The 26,027-nt window shown below is 36.4% G+C and overlaps 1 protein-coding gene across 5 annotated transcripts in view; it reads left to right on the top strand.

Annotated features, from left to right (window-relative positions):
* LOC114652120 (phosphatidylinositol 4-phosphate 5-kinase type-1 beta-like) overlaps positions 1-26,027 on the top strand; it is a 181,504-nt gene that overhangs the window by 94,165 nt on the left and 61,312 nt on the right. For all 5 annotated transcript variants that reach the window (XM_028802324.2, XM_051927787.1, XM_028802325.2 and 2 more), the window contains 3 exons: positions 8,642-8,772; positions 11,457-11,574; positions 20,982-21,134. In XM_028802324.2, the coding sequence (XP_028658157.1) occupies positions 8,642-8,772; positions 11,457-11,574; positions 20,982-21,134 (402 nt within the window). The remainder of the gene's footprint in view (positions 1-8,641; positions 8,773-11,456; positions 11,575-20,981; positions 21,135-26,027) is intronic.

Raw genomic sequence — 26,027 nt, forward strand, 5'->3', positions numbered from 1 at the left:
ATGGACAAAACTCAAGATGGGAACATAGCCCCCCTCCAGCAAATCTGAGACAAGTAGATGTAGAGCCTGACAACAATAACCATGCTTATCCACTGGACAACTTCCTATTTGCAAGATGTTCGTAATACTAAATAGGAATTGTTATGGTAGTACAGAGACACAGTATACTAGATCTGGCCTTTGAAGTGCATTGTATGGCTTATGGATAAGCTTTTTTTGACTTGTACTCAATACAGTGTGCTGTACAACTCAAAATCCTTTTAAGTTTATTTTCTTCAGTAAACCGTGTGTGGACATTAGTATATTAACTGGGATCCCCAAATTCTCTCGTAAAGAGTACAAACACATGTCAAACCTCATCATTGTGCCAGAAAATTTAATATTTATACTTCTTTCATGTAACACTATAGAAATATTAAACTTTTTACTTCTATGTATCTGCCCAGTCTGGCTTTAGACCAGGGTAATTTGTAAATGTTTTGTGAAATCTTGTGTACCGATTGTAGTCCAGTCAACCTAGATTAATATCATCTGTTAAAGTAAGCAGCTTGCTAAGTTTGTAATTATCTAGATCAGGGGTCTCCAACACGTCGCTTGCGAGCAACCCCTTTCCAAGTAGCTCGCCAAAGGGTTAATGAATCCTACATGAATTTGATAAGTCAAATTTAATTAGTCACTTGGCAAACCAACTTACATGAATATCCAATCAAATTCCTAGGTGTCCCATCCCCTTCTTACACAAAATGATCATTTGCCAATTAGTTGTCAATCAAACAGTTCCACTGCTGTCAAGCTTGATGAGTCAGTGGTGATATGAGATGGGCAGCAACCATGGCCGCGGCAGGTACCCATACCAAGAAGAGGATAAAAACATACTATTTTCATGAAGAGTGGGAAACAGAATTTTGTTTCACAAATGTAAATAAGTGTGTGTGTCTGATCTGCAGTGCAAGCGTGTCAGTCGGTAAGGTCCACAGCAACTTTTCACAGGACTCTCCTGCGGGTAACGGTCTATGAAAATAGAAGATAAAGGAGCTGAAAACAATGCTTCAAAGACAAGTTTCTGTTCACCAAACCTACGAAGAAGGCCAATGCAGCAACAGAGGCCTCGTTTAAAGTGGTGCACATCTTAACGAAGCACAAAAAGCCCTTCACCGATGGTGGGATTGTAAAGGAGGCTATGATCGCGGTGGCTGAAATGTTATTCAGGGACCATAAAAGTAAGGCAGAAATTTTGTCTGCTATTGCCGATGTACAACTTGGTGCAAATACTGTGGCAATGAGAGTGTCAGTGCTGTCTGTGGATGCGGTAAAACATCTGGAATCGGACATGCAGAGGTACAAATGGTTTTCAATTCAGTGTGATGAGTCTGTTGACTCCAATGATAAAGCCCAGCTGGTAGTTTCCATTCGGATGGTGTTTGGTGACTTTTCCACCAAAGAAGAGTTTTTGACCTTACTTCCACTGAAAACTACAACCAGGGGAGTTGATATTTACAATGCAGTGAAGGACTACTTTGTAGAAAAAAAGATCCCTGTTGAAAAGCTGGTGTCTGTGACAACTGACGGAGCACCTGTTGTGACATGTCACTCAGGATTTATTGCGCACTGCAAAGCGGACCCAAAGTTTCTGAACTGTCATTCACCAAAAGGCAATATGTGCAAAAGTTATGGAATTTGACCATGTCATGGCGCCTGTTGTTAAGATCATCCGCTCCATTCAAGCAAAGGCAATGCAACACCAGAGCTTCAAGCTGTTCCTGGAGGAATGCTCTGCGGAGTATGAGGATCTTCTCCTCCACACTGAAGTTGGATGGCTAAGTCGAGGTAAGATACTGAAGTGCTTTCTTTCCTTTCTGGGTTAAATCAAGGCTTTTATTGAAACGAGGGAGTAGATACCACCCTATAATCTGATGCAGAGTGGCTTCTTGATCTTGGTTTCCTGACAGATGTAACTGAGAAAATTAATCACCTGAACCTACAGTTACAAGGCAAAGATAAAAACATATCTGATATGATTAGTGCTGTGAAGGCATTCAGTGCAAAACTGTCATTGTACATTCAGCAAATGGAAAAACAAAAGGTTTCAGCACTTCCCCTCCATCTCAAAGATGTTGGAAAGTCACACAGGTGCAGCCAGCATTTTAAATGTTTCCAAGTATTGTGACCTCTTGTCGTGGTTTGGACAGGAGTTTGTAGACAGGTTCAGTGACTTTGAGAAACTTTAGCCCTGTGTGACATTTATGGCCAACCCTTCATGGATGTGGACATAAGTGAGATTTCAGGACAGATGGCTGAACATTTTTGTGTTGATGCTGTAGACATGGAAATTGAGGTTATAAACCTTCACGATAATGTGCAGTTAAAGTTTCAACAGCATTTTCAGCATTTCTGGAGCTTAGTAGAGCCAGATAACTATAAGAATCTTCACCAAGCTGCTCTGAAAATGTCTGATTTGTTTGGGTCTACATATCTCTTTGAGTCTGCCTTTTCTGACATGAATGTCATGAAATCAAAGTTCAGAACAAGACTGACAGATGAACATTTAAATGACTCCATAAGAGTGAACCTAAGTGACTACACTCCACCATACACCTCTCTTGTTGAGTCCATGCAGTGCCAGTCATCTCACTAACTAAAAAACACATCACACATGCAACTGGACATGTGAATACTCTTGTGAAGTGAAACAGTGACATGGAACAAAATGACAAATGAATAAGGAATATCTGTGAATTTGTAATTGCATTGTTTTGTTTTGACAGCATTCATGTTTTAATTCAGCAATGTGAGATACACTAGAAAATGCATACAGACATACAGAATGCACTTGCAGGTGAACTATATACTTTTTGTGATGTTTTAATTGCAAAATGTGAGTTGTGGACACCAACATTTTGTAAATGTTCAGGCAAAACAAGCATGTTCAGCTTGTTTGGGTTGAAATAAGCTATGAGAATAAACGTTAGAAAGCATGAGTAGCTCTCGGCCATTTTCATTTTGTAAAAGTAGCTCTCTATGGAGGGGAAGAAATGTTGGTGACCCCTGATCTTGATCATTTTTATAAATAAAAAAAAAACCTGATTCTAGCACTAACACCTAAGGGGCCCACATTTAACATTGCCTAATTTTGAATCAGTTCTTCACACTGTAATTAATTGTTTTCATTTGTAAGCACCCACCTTCAGAAAGACCTACAATTCTTGCTTGTTTTCGTTTGACTGCTAGCCTCTAATGTGGTGGTTCCTTATGAAAATTCAAGATAAATAATGACACATTAGAACAATCTAGATGAGAACAGGCCGTTCAGCCCAACAAAGCTCGCCAGTCCTATCCACTTAATTCTACTAAAAAAACATCAAGTCTAGTTTTGAAAGTTCCTAAAGTCTTACCGTCTACAACGCTACTTGGTAGCTTATTCTAAGTGTCTATGGTTCTCTGTGTAAAGAAAAACTTCCTAATGTTTGTGTGAAATTTACTCTTAAGTTTCCAACTGTGTCCCTGTGTTCTTGATGAATTCATTTAAAAATAACAGTCTCAATCCAATGTACTAATTCTCTTCATAATTTTAAACACTTCAATCATGTCACCTCTTAATCTTCTTTTGCTTAAACTGTAAAGGCTCAGCTCTTTTAATCTTTCCTCATAATTCAACCCCTGTAGCTCTGGAATCAGCCTAGTTGCTCTTCTCTGGACCTTTTCTAGTGCTGCTATGTCCTTTTTGTAGCCCGGAGACCAAAACTGCACACAGTACTCCAGATGAGGCCTCACCAGTGTGTTATAAACCTTGAGCATAACCTCCTTGGACTTTTACTCCACACGTCGTGCTATGTGACCTAATATTCTGTTTGCTTTCTTAATGGCTTCTGAGCATAAACTCCTAAATCCTTCTCATAAGGTGTACTCTTGATTTTCAGACCTCCCATTGTGTATTCAAACTTAACATTTTTACTTCCTTGTGTAATACTTTACATTTACTGACATTAAATGTCATCTGCCACAAATCTGCCCAAGCCTGTATGATGCCCAAGTCCTTCTATAATGATTTAATGGATTCCAAATTATCTGCCAATCCACCTATCTTGGTATCATCTGCAAACTTAACCAGCTTGTTACTTATATTCCTATCTAAATCATTTATATATATATATATATATATATATATATATATATATATATATATATATATATATATATATATATATATATATTAAAAATAGCAGCGGCCCTAGCGCTGACCTCTGTGGAACACCACTCATAAAATTGGCCAATTCTGATAAGGTTCCTTGCACCATCACCCTCTGCTTCCCGTGTCTGAGCCAATTCTGCAATCATCTACAAACATCACCCTGAACTCCCACTTCTTTTAGTTTGATGTCCAACCTCTCGCATGGCACCTTATTAAATGCTTTCTTAAAGTCAAGATAAATAATATATACTCCATTTGATCATATCCTTTTGTTGCTTCCCATAGAATTCCAGCATGTTAGTAAAATATGACCTCCCTCTTCTGAACCCATGCTGACTGTTCAGAAAAACCCCTGTACTTGCCATGTGCTGCTCAATCTTATCCTTAATAATTTCTTCCATTATTTTTCCTGTGATGCATGTTAAGCTTACTGGCCTATAGTTGCTTGGATCTGCCCAGTCACCCTTTTTTAATAACGGGATAATATTTGCCAATTTCTAGTCCTTCAGAATCTTCCCAGCGTGTTAAGGGTTTATATATGTACTCTCTAGCCTCCTTAAGAACTCGAGGGTAAATATTTTCTGGTCCTGGTGATTTGTTTGATTTCTGCCTAAAATGCTTTTAACAAAATGCTTTAGTTTCATCCTCATAATGTCCTTGCATATTAGTGAAATAGACTCTCCACAATCCTTAACCCTTGTTAACTTTTAGCTCGTAAATCTATACTTAACATGTGTTGCTGAAGCTGGTCATTAAAAGAAAAGTTTGATATTTTTGAAATATAAATTTATTCTTCACAATCAAGGCATAGATCCATTTACTCCAGAAACTTTTTGAAAGGTTGTTTTAAAAAGCATTATTTACAGATTATAAAAAAAACATGAAAACTTTCCAAATATATTGACTTTCAAAGCTGTGTATGTTACTCAGGTATTGATTGTAAAAGCTGCATGATTATATTTAAAAAAAAATATCAAGAAGTCTGGCTGTCCTCTTCACTTCAGTGTCTCTCTCTACATGACAACTCTTGCAACCTTTAAACACCAGGGTAATGTTTCCTGTAGTTTGTTTTGTGCACATGTAGGTAGCAATTGAAATTTGATTCAGATTCAGTCACTCTAGCTATACTGTTTTCCACTGAATTTTTAATTTGTCAAAGAATTTAGACAAATTCTCGTTTTATGCCATCAATGTCACACTATGAAGAAAATGAAAAATGTATTATCATTACTAAAACCTAACTTGTATCAGGCAGAGTATACTAATGAGAAGTTTCAGCAGATTGAACATGAAAGAACAAAGAGAGAGACATAACAGGAAAGACTGACCGAAGAAACATTACATCCCAGAAACTACACTGAGACTCTGGACAATTGGAACTGGGTGGTTCATGTGTGGAAAATATAAAGTAATGTCTATCATGTACAAGTGTCTTTGCTACTGTGAGTTTAGGACTTACTGCTGCTATAAAACATTGATGTGTCTGGGGATGGAGTGTTTATAAAACAGTCATTTATTTTAATGTAGGGGATGATTTTCCAGCCATCATTAATAATAAAGGTCTGGAGACATTTTTCCATTTCTCACAATTAAGCTAAAAGAATAAAGGATCTTTGTGTATTGGTCTTATTAGCTGCAGTGGCACATTACTTAGTGTTGACACGTCAAAGCTTCAAGTGAATGTGTTGAGTTTGCACATTTTCCAGGATTTGTGTGGGGATTTCTCTGCGTTGTCTGATTTGTTTCCCATACTCCATAGATTTGCATTTTACAATGAGACTATGCAATTTTTTCATAAGTTTTTCTGAAGTGATTCTAATTTGTAATGCAGCTTCTGTAATACTCTCTTGTTACATACATGAAAACAGCATCCACACCAGTCGCTGTGAATGGATAAGTGCACATTCATTTTTGCTTCCGGAAAGATATTACCAAGACTCTGTGATACATTTCATAACTTCCATCTTCATTTTTTTGACGTTAACACACCTCAGAACTGCAGAATGCGTGTTTTCTGAAATCAGAATCTTTGTCACTTTCAAGTGAACATATTTGATTTGTGTAAAGGTTTCTGTTTCATGTTTGCTCTGGTGCCCCATGGGCAGTCATTCTAAGACACTGAAGGAGGCAGTTTTATTTTTAAATAATTCTTCCTTAAACTTACATTTCTTGGAAAAAAATAATATATGTCAACATTGTAATATGATAGCTTCAAAAATACCACAATTGTATAAGTTTGTACAAGTTTAATACTTGCTTCCATTAATTTTCCAGAAATACAAGATAGACTAATTAAACCTGATCAATTTAAATGGAAGGACATTTTGGTAGTTTCCAGTTCTTACACAAATCACAAACTAGCCTGGCTGCTATAATCACGCCAAAAATATAAATGCTCTCTCTCTCTCTCTCTCTCTCTCTCTCTCTCGTTCTTCTTCTCATTTCATCACCTAGTTCCATACTCACTCTTTGTACACTATCCTGGACTTCAATTCCAGAACAATAGACTCACCTCTCTGCCAAGCAATCTTGTTACCACTGAATCAATATGACTTGTTCTATATTTATAGTAGCAACTGTCTCTGGGACGCCTCCTTTCTGTCATATCAAAAAGAGTCTCATATATTCTCAACAAGGACTCTTCTTTTTAATTATACAGAAGCAGACAAACCTGGTCCTGCAAAGTTACAATGATTTTCTTTGCAGCTAATGTGATGAACAACAGCTTTTATAGACAAATGATAGAACATACACCCTAATTCTGCTTCTTCTTTCCTTTTCTCTACATGCAAAAGAACCTTGTAGGGTTGTGGTATGGCGGGTCCGCAGCTCAGGCAAACTGGCCATTTTAATTAAAAAATAAATAATGAACGCGCTCGCGCTGGGGAGTTGGAGCAGTTGAGAGCGATCTGCCACAAAGACGCCCCATCTCCGGGTTGGTGCGAGGCAGTCAGCTGTCTGTGCGTTGCTTTGCTGGAATGTGTGGGTGGTCTGATTGCCTTTTTATTGGCCCAGGGCAACAATCAGGTGATCGTACCTGCAACAGCTCCCCAGTCTATAAAGGGGAGCATAAAAAAAAGAAAACAGAAAAGAGAGTCAAAAAGCAGAGGAGGTTAAAGAACAGAAAGAAAGGCAAGAGCAGTAGCGAGCCAGTGCTTACAGTGGAAGCAGGTGGGCGGGAATGGTGCCTCAGGAGGTAGCGCGTGGCTAGTGCTCAAGAGGGGGCACGAGGATCACATCTTCTGAGCAGCCAGGAGCAGGAATGATTGTTGCGCTCAGGAGGATCCTCTTGCCAGGTGGAGTCTGGATTGGCAGCGGTGGGCGCAGGAGCAGGGTCCGGTGGCTCCCTGTGGAACACCATGGATTGGGTGGTGGGGACATGGGCCAGTTTTGAAGGATGTCTGCACCTGTTGGTGGACGTCTGTCCGAGCTGCAAGGTCTGAGTAGGGTAAGCCAGATAGGCGTTGGTTTTAAAAGGGAAGCACCAGGGATGAGAATTTTAAAGACTCTTGTCAGAATTTTAACCTCATTTTTAACTGATCTAATTCTATTTACTGATTTTTAACCTCCTCCAGCACTTTGATGTTTTTATGGATTATTTATTTATTGATTTTTTTTTTTGAGCACTGCACTTTGGACACTATTTGGATTTGTTTTTTATAATAAAAGCACTTGCACTTTTCACCATCCCTTTGCTTGGTGTGTTTTGTCCTCATAGCTCAGCTGATCCAGTTACGTTATCAACAGTGTTGGGTTCAAGAGGCTCCCATTACAGATGAGCAAGCAAGGAGCCGACCTCCTCCGTCACAAGGGTGTGTTTAGGCTGTCTGTATAATATCGCCATACATTTGTATTGGTCCAAACTTGCAGAAAGATAGGTTTTTCTTAATTATGGGATACTGATATAAATGTTTTAACTTTTTACTGTTCACACTATTTTCTATCTATGAGAAATTCATTCTTTTATAGAATCTTTTTGTGGAAAAAGATGTCTTGTTCTCTGTGCAGTTATTTAACGAAAGGATTATTTGACTTCATAATTTACCTTCTTATCATGACATTACCTGGCATGAAAATCCCTAAAGAACTGATTTAAAGAAGCTTCCCTTCCCACCAAGATACCAAGATCTTATTGATGGGAGATGGTGCTTTGGCAGTCATCCATGCAGTAAGATGCACACAGCATATTGCAAATTTTTCATTGTTGCTTAATAACACACTCACAAATATAGGTATGTTTTATTTGTAACACTCTGAAAGTTTTCAAGTAAGGTTTTGAACATGAGTGGAAAGGCCACCCTTCAATTATGTGTTAATGTGTTTTTTTATACTTTATTATATTTGTTTATATTTCACAATTACAGAATATGTATGAAGAGGCAACCCACCCAAAATTACTGTCATTCAGTATTTAAGGGTAAGAACAACAACTGACTGACATCTGTTTTTCAGACAACATCTTCAGCATTGAAGGGTGCAATTCAGCTGGGAATTGGATATGCAGTTGGAAATCTTACTTCTAAGCCAGAGAGGGATGTTCTAATGCAAGATTTTTATGTGGTGGAAAGTGTATTTCTTCCAAGGTATGTATTTGCAGTTATACATCATTTTGTTTTGATAATAATACCTTTGAATGTGTCTGTACAGACTTTGTCTTTGTTTTTATTGTAATAATTTTAAGTGTGAAAAATAAACAAGGATTATTTATTACATCTATTATTTTGTTATGCTGGTTTGCTTTGAGAATCATGGTTTTCTCCCATAATTCAAAACATACTAGTAGGTTAAAGTCTGAACTCGCCTAGTGTCAGAAGTTGCTGTTATAACAGACATCCCATCCATTGTTGGTCCCAGTCTTGGTGTGCAGTTCTACTGATTTAGGCTCAGTCTCTTTGTGACACTCTGTTGGGTAAAGCTGATTCATAAAATGTATGGATAAATTTATTTGCAAATATTTCTGGTTACTTGTGTGGTTAGTATAAGTGGTAATAAACATTCTTTTGAATTATGTGTTTATCTATTTACAGTTATTTGGATAATGTATGTATAAGCTCAGGAACATGTAGACACTTGTTTTACTTATTTGGTTTATTGCATCTTTTATGGTGACGATTTTATGATAGCCTTTTACTAGTTAAAAAAATATTGAGGCTTCAGCAAATGCACATTATGTAATGTGCTTAGGATCACAAATGTAAGCACACATTGAATGAAAGATCTTTAAAGTCTATAATTCCTTTTTCAGCAAGGACAATAGATTAATAATATACTGATTTATAAAACTTCAGTTTCAGAGAAAATGTTATGTTTTGCTCAAAACTAAGAATGTCAGTTTGCTAAAGTATTTGGTCTTGCAATTTAAAATGTTTGTGTAGGATCTACCACTTTGTGAGGGAAGGAATTAGGGTTAGGTTTTAGGTTTTAGATTGGGGGTGTGGTGTTGGTGAATTAGATGCTTAGTCTTTTAAATGCTGTTTGACCATAAGGCTGTTTACTTTACTTTAAATATATCAAAACATTGGAGTACTGTATTATGAAATAAGCATGTTTATTGATGAACATTTTGCAAGCATTCCCATAGTTTGTATCTGTACTGATTTTAAAGTACTATAGTATAAATATTTGTCATCACTATGGCGCAGCCCATAAAGTGTGCCATTCATCCTTCTTAAATGCGTACATTAACATGACTAGAATTCTTACACCTTATCTGCTACGTAAAAGTATGGGCTGTATATTACATATACTACTACAGCACATAACAGCATTATCGAACCCTCTTAATCCTGTTTAGGGTTGTTGGAGTTGGAGTTTATCCTAGTAATTTCAGGAAGGATCTAGCACTGGTTGGACCACCAGTCCATACCAAGGCCCACTAATACACAGTGCTACCTGCAGTGTAACAAAGGCACATGAGAATTGCAAGTTAACCTAAAATGCATCTCCAGGAGGATGCAGAATTGGAAAATCCGTGGAAGCACTGTAAGAACGTAGACTTGAATGCAGGACGCTAGATCTTTGAGACTGCAATACTAACTATTGTGACACTGCAATGCCCTTTACACAATGTAGTCTGTTTAAAATAGTTCTAATGAGATTTTTTTTTATTTTGCAGCTGTACAATGACAGTTTCTGTAACAGAGAAAAGACTTATTTTTGTTGAATTCTACCTGCATTACACTCACAGTTTCTTGGAAGAAATATATCTGGCTATGAGTTTATTGCAGTGTTTATATTCCCTAAGCTAGCCTTGCAGGTACTTACAGAAGAAGAGAAGTTTTGTTGCTGATCCATACTGATAACCTGATATCAAATATGTTTGTTTCAACAGCCATTTAGAAACCCCAGTGTGAGTTCTTGTTAGGAGTTTGGGAGCCAAACTTTACTTTTGTGGGATTTTTTTAATAGATAATCTAGAAAAATAAAATACATTAAAGGCAAAAAGGAAGTGGTAAAAACTGCAAATAATATCATGTCATTTTAGGACTTGGAAAGCCTCAGAGTAAAATACTTTTTGTACATACTTAATTCCCTTTAAACTGTCTTATTCTCCAAAAATCTCCCTCTGCTATCTTAATAATAAAGATTCACACAATCCAAGGGTGTCATATTATCTGTATTTTGGGAATGAAAATGATGAAAATAATTAAGCGCTACAAGGATCAGATTTCAGACCTGTATGGCACACCAAATTGTTTCTTTGACAAGCTTGTTTATTATTTTATTCATGAAAATGTAAATGTGTCCATTTGTGACTTCCAAATTACTTTTCTGTGTAATTTATACAATAGAACAGAACTTTAAATTTAAAGCAATTAATAAAGTCCATCATAATTTATACATTTAGAAGTAGATCTGTGATAGGCTTTGAATCACAAAGAGATGAAGTTGTGCCTTTTAAAAAAGCTGTTATTTACACAATGTTGTATCATTTACATTGACCTGTTACTTACCCGCAGTAGCACTTCTGGATGTTTTACACACAAGGCAGCTATCTATCTATCTATATTGGAAAACATAATTTATTTGAGAGATGAGCTTGTACACCATAAATACATAATTTAATCTGATTATATAAACTTGTAGAACTTGGCTATTTTAAGTACAGTATATCTTGTATATCTTGCTTATTTATGCAGTTCCTTTGTGTGGTTGCATGTGTTTTTTTCCCTAAAAAAGCTTTTCATGGTACTACTGCATTGATTAAGTGTGCGATCAGCATTTTAATACTGTACTAGAGCATTGTGTATCTTTTTGTATTAAACAGTGAAGGTAGCAATCTGACTCCGGCCCACCACTACCCAGATTTCAGGTTCAAAACCTATGCTCCCTTGGCTTTTCGCTACTTCAGAGAACTCTTTGGGATCAAGCCAGATGATTACTTGGTAAGCTGCTATCTACAGCCAAATTTTATATTATGTAATGCATTAAAGGACAGCTTAAAAAAGCCTTTTGATTTTATAGCATGACATATGTTAGTCATCTGAGCATAAAGATAAAATATATTTCCTAGAAATGCTCGACAGTCCATTTATTCTTTTAATGTGAATGTTAACATCCACATATATAATTATATCAAAATTATTTTAAAGCTGGTGACTTTTAGAGTTTATTGTGTTTTCAAAACCATTTACCATTTTTTTCTTAAATAGCAAGAAAACCAATGTTAGTATACATTACTCATTAGTCATTATCTTAAATGTGTATTCACATAAAGATAGTTTTCTCTATTTAACTGCTTGCGTTGTCTCTGTTCTTTGTTATAATTTATAGGTCACTTACTGAAAGACTGTATAAACTAGTTCCTTTGAAATTCCAATGAGATTTTTATATAATTAGTATAGAGAATTAGGCTGACACTTAATTATTTGAAATTGTAGTCTAGTTGTTAGTAAAAATATAGATGCATTAATACAGCATATTAAAATTACTTTTAATTACCCACCGGACATGTTCTCATTAAACTCATATTGCATAGAGTTAACTGTTGCATCAACAATCAAGACAGAATTTCATTATGCATTATTAGATGCATTACAGCTATTGAGTCCCTGCTTTAACGCTTAACTATGTTTGATAACATATTTAAATATAGCTCCTTTCAAGTTGGATCACATTAAAAGAATTCTGCACAGTACAATATAACTTATGAAAGCACTATTGACAGGTTTGGGCATGTGATATTTTAGGCATTATACAATGATCGAAATATCTGATGTAAGCCTTGAGTCCTAACTCTATTAGGGCTGATTTTTTTTTGTTTCTTTTCTCCCGGGGCTGAATATTTTTCCAAAAATTCACTTTTTTTAAAAAAGAACACAAAGAAATGGTTTAACAAATCAACTCAACAAAAAATATTTATTTTTGACAAATGTTACTATCTTGCATGTTGTATGAGCCTGCATACTATATGATAAATGCAAAGAATTATTATTATTATGATTTCATATACTATGATTTCACATACATATCACATACATGTTACACAGCAAAGTCCTACAAAGTATGATATCACTCAAAGCAGCCAATTGCATGCATTGCCACATTGCACTGCTTACAATATGTGTTGCACTGGTGTCTCCTTTCAATTGTCTGTTGCTGCACACAACACAGTCAGGTTTGTATTTTTTGTCCTCATATGTTGCAGGAGAGTGACGCTCAGTCAGCCTGTCTGGCACTGCTCTTTTTGATGGCATAACCTGCCCAAAGCCACCAGGGGACAAAGTACGTTTGGACCAATGCTCCCTGAAGTTATATCGCCAATCTAGTCCCATCTCTATTTGTAATTCCACACAGCCCTTCATCTCGTCTTTTGTTGTTGGTTTCCACTTTGAAAAATGAGAATGTGGTGCAAGAGCAGCCTGTGATTCAAACAATTGCTCTGTGTACCTGTTTGTCTCATCTGACAGTAGCTGAAAAGCAGCCTCAAGAAAGGACAGCCTGAAATAGTCCAGCGGCTGGTAATCTGTCGTGTCCAACAGCAAGCCGTGTCGCCTTGTGAAGTCCGGTAGCCAGTTTGGCTCCCACAGATCATTGTCTAGGTATTCCTCCCACACGAACCTTGCCGTAGGTGCATCGTCTGCACGAATGCAATCAGCTGGGGCGGCATCAGCTGGTGTCCGATCAGCTGATGCCTGTTCCTCACTCTCTTGCTCGATCTCCTGATCACTCTCAACAAAATCATATACTGAAAAATCAGAGTCCGGGTCAGCGATAATGCGCAAAACATCATCTGCTGAATGTTTTGTTTTATGCACTCGCTTCGCTCCCTTGTGAGATGTTGCTGCAGATGCTCCCAGTTCAGCAGAGATATGAAACACCTCTTGCATATACTGGATATGTCCCATGTCTCCCTGTATGCCATACCTTGTATATCATCTGAGGGAGGAGCCAGGGGGAATAGTAGCTACATGTCAAAACCACCTTAGTTTTCTCTTCTTGATATGGAGATGCAGTGGTGCGACTCCAAAGTCCTCCTTTATTACTAAGCTCCTCACATGATTGTGGAGAGTGAGCCAAGAAAGCTTGCCCACGATCCTTATTTTAACTGCTTGTACTTGCAACTTCATTCCTTCAGTCACCACACAGAGCTCATGACCATAGATGAAGATGCAGATACATACTGACTGTAAATAACAGTCTGTTGAGGCCAAGATTACAGCATTATCTGCAGATAACAAAATTGCAACCCTTAGGTTACATTCATACTACTATGTTTTCATTTAAAAACTCGGACATTAATCTCTGTTTTTGTCTTTCATCTACACTATCTATGGAGACTTTTGAAAACTCTCTCCAGAGCCATGTGCTTTTGAGTATGTTGCATTGTAAATGGATGGGAACAGAGATCTTTGAAAATGCAGACACTAATCATGCTTTGATTGGTTTGTGTTAAGTTTTCTCAGCTGCCTTGCTTGCCTTATACTTGTGCATTACCATTGATGGCAATTCTACCTCATTGTCAGTCCAGACTGTTTCTTGTTTTTCATATTCTCCATTGCTGTTCTCTGTGTGTAAATGCAAGCTGCAAATGAATATCTATCATGGAGAACACTTCTTCTCCAGGACACCACTAATGCACACATGCCCAGTGTAGGCGAATGGCAAAATCCTATGCGTTTTAAGTAATTTTATTGTGGGCAGAGATACGTTCTTAAACAGTGTGAAAATGCTAGTGTGGTCAAGGATTGTTTTCATTTAAAAATGTAGTAGTGTGGATGTAACCTACATTTCCCAAACTGGGCACTGTCCAAACCTTGTCTGAGCTTTGATATCCTGTTCATAAAAATCATGAGCAAGAATGGAAACAAGATGCACCATCCACATAGTCCAGCACAAACATTCAACATACTCAATTTAATGACAAGTATGTGAATGCAGCACTCTTTCTGCACAAATGCAGGTACCAAACGGCAAGCAACAGCAGTCCCAAAACTATGGGGTGTGGTGATAAGCATTTTCTGAATCTAAAAAGCACATATATAAATGATTGGCAAATTCTGTTCTCTTAAATATCTGTGCAATGGTAAAGAGTTGATCTGCTGTTAATCTGCTGCAAGGATGTAATCCAGGATCCTGTGGATCAACTTTTGGTTGGATTGTGTGCTCTAGTACCCTGGCATAAACTTTCCAAGGGAGTCTGATGAGAATGTGATCACTCTGTAATTTTAGCACAGGTGCACCCTTTCACTTTCTCTTGTTCATTCAAGAAACGGCATTGTCCGTATCTTTAATGTAACACGGAAGAAGTGTTTTAGTCTGAACAGCCCCACAAAATCCCGTTCTTTCAGTATTTCCAGTCAGATCTTGTCTTTAATCACTGCTGCACCTTCAGACACAGAGATGGACCCTGTCTTAATCAAAGATCCTGGCATTGGTTCCTCTGACGCGAACGTGTCCACTAAGCAACGTGCTCTTTTCAGCTCTAAATGACGTCCCCATTTGCTGTCAGTGTGTCTACACTATTGCTGAGATATTTAACATTCTCTTCAGATGGTATGAAAGCCATTGGATGGATTCACTTATTGCTAGTATTCATTAACAGGTCATAGCATTCCCATCAAAACACACACCAGCAAAATTCAAGTCTTGAACGGAGTCCATTTAGCCTAACGGAAACTATTGTCTCCTGGCCATATGAGCTAAACTCATCCCAGACAGCAGTATCTGTTAATCCTTGTCAGCATTTCCTCACTACACATTTGGGTCTTCCATATCTGTTCAGCAAGCACTCTTATTTATCTGAACCATCTGCCTATCAAGTGGTGATCAGCTTAAATCCCAGCACCTCACTTTACCCAATTGTCCAAAACAAAGGTCTCAGATCAAAAAACTACAAAGATGGTTGCTGATATCTGAGCCAAGATACTTTAGTACTAGGTAAACTTGTGAACATTCTTGTGTTCAAGGATAGTGTTTGTCATTTACAATCCAGAACCAGCACAGAACTCCTCTGATTAGCAGAAAAGCAACCCTTGGTTTCCCAAAATGGATACTCTTTCCAGGTCTTGCCTTGATAATCCTGTACATCAAAATCATGAAAAGGAGATCTGAAATTAGATTTTCCAGCCAAGTCTTCTCGATCATGGCCCCTGCAGATATTGCCATCATTCACCATCTGAGTGTTAAAATCTCTGATTACTTCTATAAGAGTCTCTAGGTGACACCGTTTCATGCTAAATGTTTCTAAAAAAGCCAAATACTCTGAATAGTCATTCAATGAATACACAACAAGAGTCCCATTGTCTCCTTGAATTGGCCCTCTCTTGCACTGGTCTCTTCTCTTGCCACCCATTCAGCTCTATTTGAGCACTCTCACCTACCTGCAGAGCAACTCCAGAATAGTAGAGAAAGCACACTTGATTTAAAAGTTTGGTTCCAAAGTTACTTCTGTGCAGAGATGTGAGTCTAGCTATATCTAGCATGTATTTTCCAAACCTATGCATGAGATACAGGTGCCTACCTGCCAGAGAAGTTATTATCCACATTTCAAGAACCATTTTCCATTGCCAAGGTCTAGTATGTCTGGATCTGTCCCACTCTTGCCTGTTCCTTGCCTGGCATTGCACCCAACCTTTATCCTTTACGTTCTAGTTGTTAAGCTTATATGGCGAATGCACGTGGGTTTTTCAGACTGAGATCAATTGGTTTGCATGGGTCAACAGGTGAATGGGAGCTCATAGATGAACTTTATTCCCAGGCCTGGCACCAGGTGTGGGCCAGTCCATCCTTGGACAAAACAAGGTGCATGCTGTTTGATTTAATCAAAATCATTAGGAGGGTAATTTCTGGATAATTATTTGCCTGGTGTCTCAATTTTTGTCCAGTTTATGATGAGTAACCAAATTAGAATCCGCATCTCCTGACAAGTTAGCTCCGAGGATATTTAAGGCACACAAATCAAACTACCATCCTAAGGCCACAGTTATGGAAGGTGATTACTATATATATATATAAACAGAACTTTTTATTTTAACAAATTACAGTGTAATTTATTACTGTCATTATTATTTATTCTTCCTAGTCAACATTTGTTTTATACAAGTGTTTTATAAAACATTGTAACATGTTTGAGTTGTAACCATCACAGATCAGTCCTTTCTGGACTCCGAATCTTGACCTCACATTAGCCACAGAGCATAATGGTTTCAGTAGGCTAACTGTGATTGTGCATTTGTTAAGAGTGGGATACCTTTGCTACAGATGGCATCTTGACACGAGGGACAGAGTAACATAGTTAGAGAATTGACTTGTTTCAAGAGTGATGCCGCACCCGAGGCCAGCTTTACTTCATTATGTCCTGGCTCCTAATTTTTGTGGAATAAATAAAAAAGACAAAATATATTGCTATTGGATGACTAAACAAATTGCCTTTTACTGTATATTAATGGTGTGCAGATTAAAAGAGTAATGCATGAAAAGTGTATTCGATATTATGAAGCATTCATTTAGTGCTTAAATATAATTCACTTAAAAACACTGTATGGTTATACTATGATAATACTATCCAATTTTTCCACTTCCAAATGTGACACTTGTATTAAACCTGGAACAAAAGCCCATCCCATTATATCTTATTTAATATATACAGTTTGAATTAAACATTTAGTTGACTAGAGTTGTGAGCAGTACAGTGCCTTTAAAAAGTATTCACTCTATTGTACATTTTTCAACTTTATGTTCCAAACTTAGAACACTGGGTGCCACCTTTCTGTACCTGTTACTGAGTTCGGGCACAGCCACGTTTCAAATGAGACCTTTGTAGATTTTAAATATCATTTACCTGTTGTTAAGTAATTTGGCTAATGTTGTTTAAGACAAAGACTAACCTCTGTTAGGGTTCAGTTGACAGTTTATGTGAGACAAGACACATTGCAATAAAGGTCAAGGAGCTACCCATGCAACTCTGTAATAGAAGCATAGGTTTTGAGAGGGACTGAAAAATATTCAGTGTTTCAAGTTCCCAAGAGTATTGTCAGATAATCATTAAAAGCTTTAAAGAATGGCCACACTCATCCTAGGAAAGACTTTCCTGATTAAGATAGACTATGGAATGCCAGAAAGAAAAATAAATGTATTTAGTTATTAGTTCTTTTCAGAACATCTAGAAGACATTATAGTTATTATATTGCTTTAATTTATTCTGGACTTTTTGAAGTAGCCCACTACCATGTTTATGTTTTGGCATTTTTAAAATCATATTAAGTCATTCTAATTTACTTAAAGATCCCAGGCATTGTACCCTTTTTTGTTTCTTTGGAAAATATGCCATGTTTTTGTTCCTTGAATAAATTTGATAATTGAGAATGTTATAAATACTGTATATATTTTATATTGTCACATAATTTATGTCACATAATTTTTTTTCTAAAACATGGCTATATCATTATAGGATCGGTGCCAGAGCACTGGATATAGGTAGAACTTTCCCAAGACAGGACGGTGGTTCATTTCATATCACACACCTCTGTAGGCCCACATTTAATCATAAAGCACAAGTCGACTTAATATGCATATCTCTAGGATGTGGGAAGAAATCTACAGAAGCCTAGAAAAAACAAAATCGCATTACCAATCGCTGTTCTCCTGTTTTGCCCCACATTTAGTGCACCCTACAATTTTAGGTGGAAAATCTTAAAAACTCAGTGTCTGAATAAAATACTTCGCACAGAACCAGGAATACATACACAACAACAAGGGGTATCCTCCTGTTTGTGCTCTTTATTTTGACTTATTTTTACTTTGTCTTACATTTAATGAAACTAGAATTCCAAATCTCTAAATCCTCAGCACCAACAATTAATCTTTTTTGTGAAATGGCAGTTTTCACATGATTTGAAAGATGCTGTTGACCAAATGTTAATTAAATTCATAAATGTTCTGTTGTTGTGGTACTGTGGTTTCAGGTGATCAGTATTGCCATGAATGACTGCATCCTAATGTTATTGTAACAATGTTGTTGTGTAAAGTGAAGGCAGCAATATAAGTTACCATGACATTTGAGGAAATGGGATGTATGTACTAGAACAATATATATGACTTGGCTATACCAGAGTCTGTTGATACATTAAACCTTTATTATAAATATCCTTATTTACACTTTTTATGCCACAAAAACTATATGTGGCAGACAAATAAAAAAAAAGGAAAACCAGTATCTGATTAGTAAGGCAAGACAAAGGATGTTACATTTTTACCACATCCTGAGTGAAATAGAAGCTTATTTTGAAACATATTTTTTTTTAACCAAAAGGGCCAGGCTTGGAGGCTAAAACGTTTTGTATTTAGCACTTTAAATCCTTACTAGATATCCATTTGATATTGTTATAAAACTGTAAACATCTTGGAGTCATAATCTTTAATAAAAATGTTTTATCTCCATTCACATTTAAGTAATCTTAAATTTTATTTATCACACCACATAATGCAATGTCTATACAAAAGAAAATTAAAACCAGGTACTTAAGAACTGGGATCTAAAAGTTGCCTTAAGTTGCCTGATGTATGTGTTGTTTGCCTTTACAGGGAACCAAGGTAGAGATGCTGATACAAGTATTCTAGTTATTATATGCATGGTATTGAGCTTTGCAATGAGAAAGAGAACAAGGGATAAGTTGTGACAGACCAGGGCCCAGTACTCTTCCAATGAGTGTACTGTTATCATTGTGGAAGTGTGCATTGTTGCATCTTACCACTTAGAATCAGATAGCATATTTAATTTTTTCAGGTTATTCCTGAAGTATATATGGGCGGTTATTTGTTTCAGGTGTTGTCCAAAGCTTTTAGAAGACAATAACATTTACTTCTCACCAAATTCTCAAGATACAATTAGTGTTTGTGAACTTGGTATAGAATTTAGCCTGCCAATTTAGACTTTTCCGGCTTAGGCGTTTCGTGAACTTTGAGTATATATTGTTGTTTGCTGCTGCTTTCCTATTTTTTTATGTGCTTCAGATCTTTCCATAAATCATCCATTCTGAAAAGGTTAAAGGTTTAAGTTTTGATTCTCAGTTATTCTTCAGAGATTTTGTCTGGAGATGTTTTTTTTCCTGTGGAAGGCTAGTGGCTAGATACATGGTTTGGAGTGCCAGACAATTTCATTTAAATGGATGGTTTTTGTAGCTCCAAAATGAAGAATCAGTTTCAGTTTTGACTTTATATTGTGAAATGTGTTGGGAGATTGTTTATATTAGCCCAGTGTTTCTGTGTCCTCTGAGGTTTATTACATCTTCAGGAGAACAATATTCTTTGTATCAAAGTGAGGGATATACATTGATAATTGACTTTTTGGAAATGTGAATGGGAAGGGATAGCAGATGTAGTAATTTAATTCATCTGCTTTGTAATGATGATTCAGGTCAAAGTTACACGTACTTATCATTAGTCCAAGAAAGATATTACTTCTCCTCAGCCAACTAGAATGCAGAATATTGAGTTTCATTCAGAAAGCTAACCTAGCTGAGATAAGGGAGATGTCACTGGGCCATCCACATAAATTACATAATCCATTTTATCCATCAGAGTAAGGATACATCTAGATGTTCAGTCTTTAAGTACATTACCATCTCTATCTGGAGCTGGATATTTCCAGTCATGGTGGTAGTCTTCCATGACTACTGCAGCCTCCCCATGTAGATAACTAGATGGGAATGAATTGGAAGAATTTCTTGGTCAGCAATGTTGAAACAAACATGAGGTAAACATGCTTGATATGGCATAAGAAACGCAGGTTATCAAAGCCACAGTTAAATTGCAACCTTCTTTATTCATTGCAGTGAGGGACTACTGAATACAAATCTCATCAACTCAATACTGGTGAGGCAGGTTTTCAGTGAGGGTTAATTTGGTTTCAAATTTCAGTTATAATATACTGAGGGCAGATCCCACTGCAGTTTGATTATGGGTTTAGCAATTGCGGTTCATTTGACTAGAATGTTTTGAAGCAGACTTATGCGTTTAGTAAGTCCCTTAATAGGACTACACATTTTCCAGGGCTGGAAAAAGTACTGGCATAAGATGTGAAGTGAACGTGGGTAAATTTCCCTCTTTAAATTTTACAATATTGACATCATACATTGTAGTTGGAAACCAAAGGATGGACTTTTTATGTCTTAAAATATGTCAGAAATGCAAAGAATGATCAAATATTAAAACCGTATTAACTTTCTGTAATTCTGATACACTTGTGTTTTGAAATGTGTACAGAATTAAGTGGTCACTTGGTAAGAGGGTTTTTGTATTACTTTATTAAATTCTTCTAGTTTAATGATGTGTTTTCTTCTTTTCCTTTCAGTATTCTGTGTGTAATGAGCCTCTAATAGAGCTGTCTAATCCAGGTGCCAGTGGTTCCTTATTTTATGTGACCAGTGATGACGAGTTCATTATCAAGACAGTTCAACATAAAGAGGCAGAATTTCTTCAAAAGTTATTACCTGGATATTACATGGTAAGGTGTCATTCCCATGAACTTTTAAAACAGTGTTATGAAATAGACCTGAATGTAAACACTGCAAAATAACAATTCCATACACCATTATGTAAATATTCCAACAATAGTACTGATTGTGAGTACAGTATGCCCTCATATCTTAGGGAAATCATAAGGCATCCAACCTAGTTCTTTTATTTAAAATGTGAATCTTTTAATTGAGGATCTCAAAAAAAAAAGACACATTCTGTTTTATAAATTAGTGAGTCAAAAAAAAATTGGTTAAATATCTTGCAATACTGAAGCTGTTTAATAAAATCAGTTTTTATAGAGCAAAGCACATTACAGTGATATGCAATGAATCAATGAAATATTTAATTTCATAGTGTCTATTAGTAACTTTTCCTAGTTATCTACCTTGCTGGTCATTGGTAGGCCTGCAATATACTGAATTTACACACTGAACGTTCTGGAAATGTTCATTTATTTGCTCACTTGTTTTACAACACTTTATACCCAAATATACTTTAAACTGTACTTGCCTAATATAATTATACAGAAAAGTCACAGAGAACAACATTTGTATAATTCTTTATCGTGTGCACGTACCTGCGTATGTCTTTCTCACTTTCTACTTGGATTTCCCAGGTTTCTCACTTCATAGATTCAGTAGTTTCCTCCTAATTTCTTCTTTTTCTCCCAGGCCACAAAACCTCCCTTCCACTGAGTGAATTCCAAAATCATTTGCTAATGTTAGGGTATAGATGCATTTCATCTTGTAATTGGTTCACCTCCATAATCGAGCCTGTAACTGTATCTAGAGTTAGGTCTCAAACTCATTAAAATGTACTGTTTCTTGGTGGCATTTGGATGTATTATACAGATGTCCCTCAGGTTATGATCAAGTTCTTGTCTTGCTGATGTTCATAACTTCATTTTGTATGCAAGTTGGAAATTGCACTGAAAATTTGTGGATTGGCAATGCTAAATTGGCACGTGTGTGTGTGTGCGCTCGTGTGTGTGTGTGTGTGTGTGTGTGTGTTTTTAGGAGTGTGGATTATTCCTGTCTTGTGTCCTGTGCTTGCTGGGAATAGATTCCAGGTTCCCCACGATCCCACTCTAAATAAAGCGAGCTTAGAAGATGGATGGATGGATATCTATTAATGGACATGCAAAAGTGTATAATGCTTTCTTACTTATTTTACATAAAAAATACTAGAAACTTATTAATATAGCAATATCAATTAACTTTTAATCACAAAACTCAAATAATTTAAAATGAGTCGTTGAAGTTGAATAATTGAATGCTTTGTGCAATAAGGAGCTAGAGTGAATTCTGTGCGTGGCTGCCTTCCACTCCTTTTCTGAAATATTGAGTAGGAGATCCTTTTCCCAATGTTCTTCGGGATCTTTAAAAAGAAGGGACTTTAAAATGGTTTTTATATATTATAGAAATGCTCTGTGTCAGGTCTGATCAATATCTCTTCCGGAATAGAAATAGGTGGGAGGTAAGGAAAATTGGGCAGATTTTGTTTAGCAAAGTTTCTTTCTAATTTGGAGACAGTGGAAAAGGTGTGTTGATGGGAAACTAAACTTAGAGTGTCATTGTTCATAGCATACAAAGACATTATTTATATACAAATCTCTAAATGATTTAATCCCATCATTTTTCCAAGCATTATAATCTGTGTAAGTTTGAGAGTTTGGAAAAAGGTGGTTATCTTGTAGAGGTGCCACAGATAAAATATTCTCTGACTTGAAATGCTTGTACTACCTGAACTCTCTTCAACTTTACGCTTAGACATTGTTAAAGTGACAAGGAAACAACAGCATAGACTTTCATATAATGCAGTTTTATTTTAAACTTATTTAAATTGGTTCAGTATGTGATTTGGTTTCATTAACTTTTTTACTAAATTTTTTATAGTTTCATTTTGTTTGAAAGTTGGATCCCATGCTCAGCTTAGAGAAACACTGCTAACAATCAATACAAAACTTTTTATTAATCAGTGCAAAATTTTAAAATGTCATGAAGCTCATCTGATATTTATTATGGCGTATAGCCCCAAGACAAATCAAAGTCCGAAGCAATACCACTAAATATGTTTTTCAGTTAGTGTGGTATATGATACTAATAGGGTCTTTGAAAGTGTTAAGAGTTAATTGTTTCATTTACACTTACAAATTAATAAATATATTCTGTTGATGATATGTAGCTAGTGGAGAAAAAGGAAAACATATTCTACATATGTAAATAGATTTGATGTTCTAAAGATTTAAATTAATTTACTATTAACAAATTCATTTTTTGGTGAAATGAGTAGCAGTGTGGTGTGGTGATTAGCGCTTCTGCAAGCAGCCCCTAGACCAGTCAATGTCCGTATGGAATTGCATGTGTCTCCCTGTGTTTATGTGAATTTTTCTAAGTACCTTGATTTCCTCACACTTTAGCTCTTACTGATTTTAGAAATGAGTCGAGTGACTTAAATTTTTATTAGTGTATGTGGAAAATGTGTGTGCGGATTCACATGCTCAAATATCTGTTTCCATTCCTTTATAAAAATGTAATCTTCTGTTGTTATAAACTCTGAAAAATACATTGTCATCTGTGGTCTAAAAGCTGCACAAACCAATTTGACTAACTACTGATATTTTTGTGCTTGTATAGCATGTGTTAGCATGACAATACAGAAATACAGATTGTCACTTACTGTGCACTTAATGTGTATAAAATAAATATAAAGACATACAGACAAGCAGTACAGAAACCCTAAATGTATATTAAAAAGGCAAATTTTGACATAATGAATGGTTATAATATGGACGAAGAATAAAAATTTCAGACTGGACATTACAGATTTAGTGGTGATCAGTCCCTAAAAGTACTGAAATACTGTGTGATAGCTACAAAGTACAGTAGATCTTTCTAAATTTAAGCATTTTGTTCTCACTCATACTTATGTATTAGAAGATTCAATGCACATATTTATAACTGAAGTGAATTGCTGTTCCACCTAACCTGTCTACATGAAACAGTACTTTGGTGTCCTGTTAATTACTACCAGAGTTGTCAAATGAATTGTTAGTTCCTGAAATGCGTGTGAGTTGCCTGGAGTTGTATAGTGTAAATAATTTGTTACTTGGAATACATGCATTTCATGTGTTCCGCATCTACAACAATCTATGGAAACACATTGTTAAAACAGAGACCTTTTTCATGTTTTAGTAATAATTGACAAAATGTAGTAGTGTATAGTGTGTCAAGCCTTTGAAGTCCAAATACCAAATAAACACTTTCACAAAAGGTACAAATATAACAAAACAAGTGCGCTTTTATTCAAGAATATAACTGCAGAAAAAGAACTTGCATGACTTTACCTGCAGGTGGAAGCTCCACGCAACTGTTGTTACGGTTCTGTCTTTGTCCAGAAATGGTTTCATAAGCTTTTTGACCTTAGTCTCGAAAAGTGTTTCTCCCGTGGGGAGACTGGGATCTTTTCCTGAATAAGATCAAACACAGTTGCATAGGGTGCGACAGGAGCTTCCACCTGCAGCTAATGTCACTTCAGTACACATGTACTTTGTAAGCATTCCCGTGTTGATCAAACAGGGGAAGATCTGCAGTCTACTTGTCACTTTATGCTGTAGGAAAATAAGTAAATGAATCAAGGTAAATACCATTTGACCTGGCTTTTATATAAGTAACATATAAATGTTTTTTTATATAAAGACCATCACAAAACATAATCATAAACAGGATTTTGTATGATACCTTGGCAAGCTGTGTAAGCCGTGCTTTTTCTTTGAAGGACAGGTGTGGGGCAGACTGATTGGCAGGATGACACCTGACCTGTTGCTGCATCCATACGGTGCCATCTTTCGCCTTTACACCTGGTGCAGCTCCGTTGTTCTTATATGTGAGTAGATGTTTCTTGCGGGGAGGGCTTCTGTCCTCATCTGAGTTCACTTCTGCTATAGCTCGTCTTTATTTGAAAACAGCAGTGTCAGATTGGGGCGAGCATGAATGTGACTGAGAGAATAAAACTGAATTAAAAAAAAAAAAAACACTAAACTTTACAAGTACCATAAAGTTACACGGGCTGTTACAGACTCAAATCAATATGTGTGTTTTAATTCTACAATAGTAAGAATAAGAGCAGCTCACTACTCAAAACAGAAGCATCCGAGATTGAATCACGAACATCTTGATTACGAGTCAGCACTTCTTACCGCTCTACAACCAAAGCGGTCGTTTTAAGGGCATGTCAATGTCGCACCCTAACGCAAGTTCTTTTTCTGCAGTTATATTCTTGAATAAAAGCGCACTTGTTTTGTTATACTTGTTCCTTTTGTGAAAGTGTTTATTTGATATTCGATTCTAGTGTTAAGCTTGCATGTTCTTCTTTCATCATTTTATAACTATTCATCCTTGACAGAAATAGTTAAGCTGATGAATGATGGTACGTTGCAATTGCTATGTGTGCATGTATGTACAGTATATGTTTGTGTTTGCCTTGTAATGGAATGGTGATATTCTTAGGGTGTGGCCATGACGGCTGCGATCCTTAAAGTTCTCCATGCAAGTTAATGGAGGAAAAAAAAGTTGAATCTGCATTATCAGCTGATAGCCCATTCTTTTTTTTAAAGGTGCATTTTCATTACAATGTGGTAGGAGGCCACAGACAATCCTAGTAGTATTAGATATATAGCATACTAACCCAGAATGAGATGACAATTTAACTCTAGGTCATTTTCAATTTACAAATTAACATGGTATACTGTACATATCTGAATTGCTTGAGGAAACAAGAATTCCCAAAGAAAACTGTGGCAGACACATGATAGTGACTGATGAAGGAAGCAAAACTGTTATTATTGAGTTGATAAGAAACAACAACAGCCATGGAACCA

The sequence above is a fragment of the Erpetoichthys calabaricus genome, chromosome 5, assembly GCF_900747795.2.
Source record: "Erpetoichthys calabaricus chromosome 5, fErpCal1.3, whole genome shotgun sequence".
Classification (NCBI taxonomy): domain Eukaryota; kingdom Metazoa; phylum Chordata; class Cladistia; order Polypteriformes; family Polypteridae; genus Erpetoichthys; species Erpetoichthys calabaricus.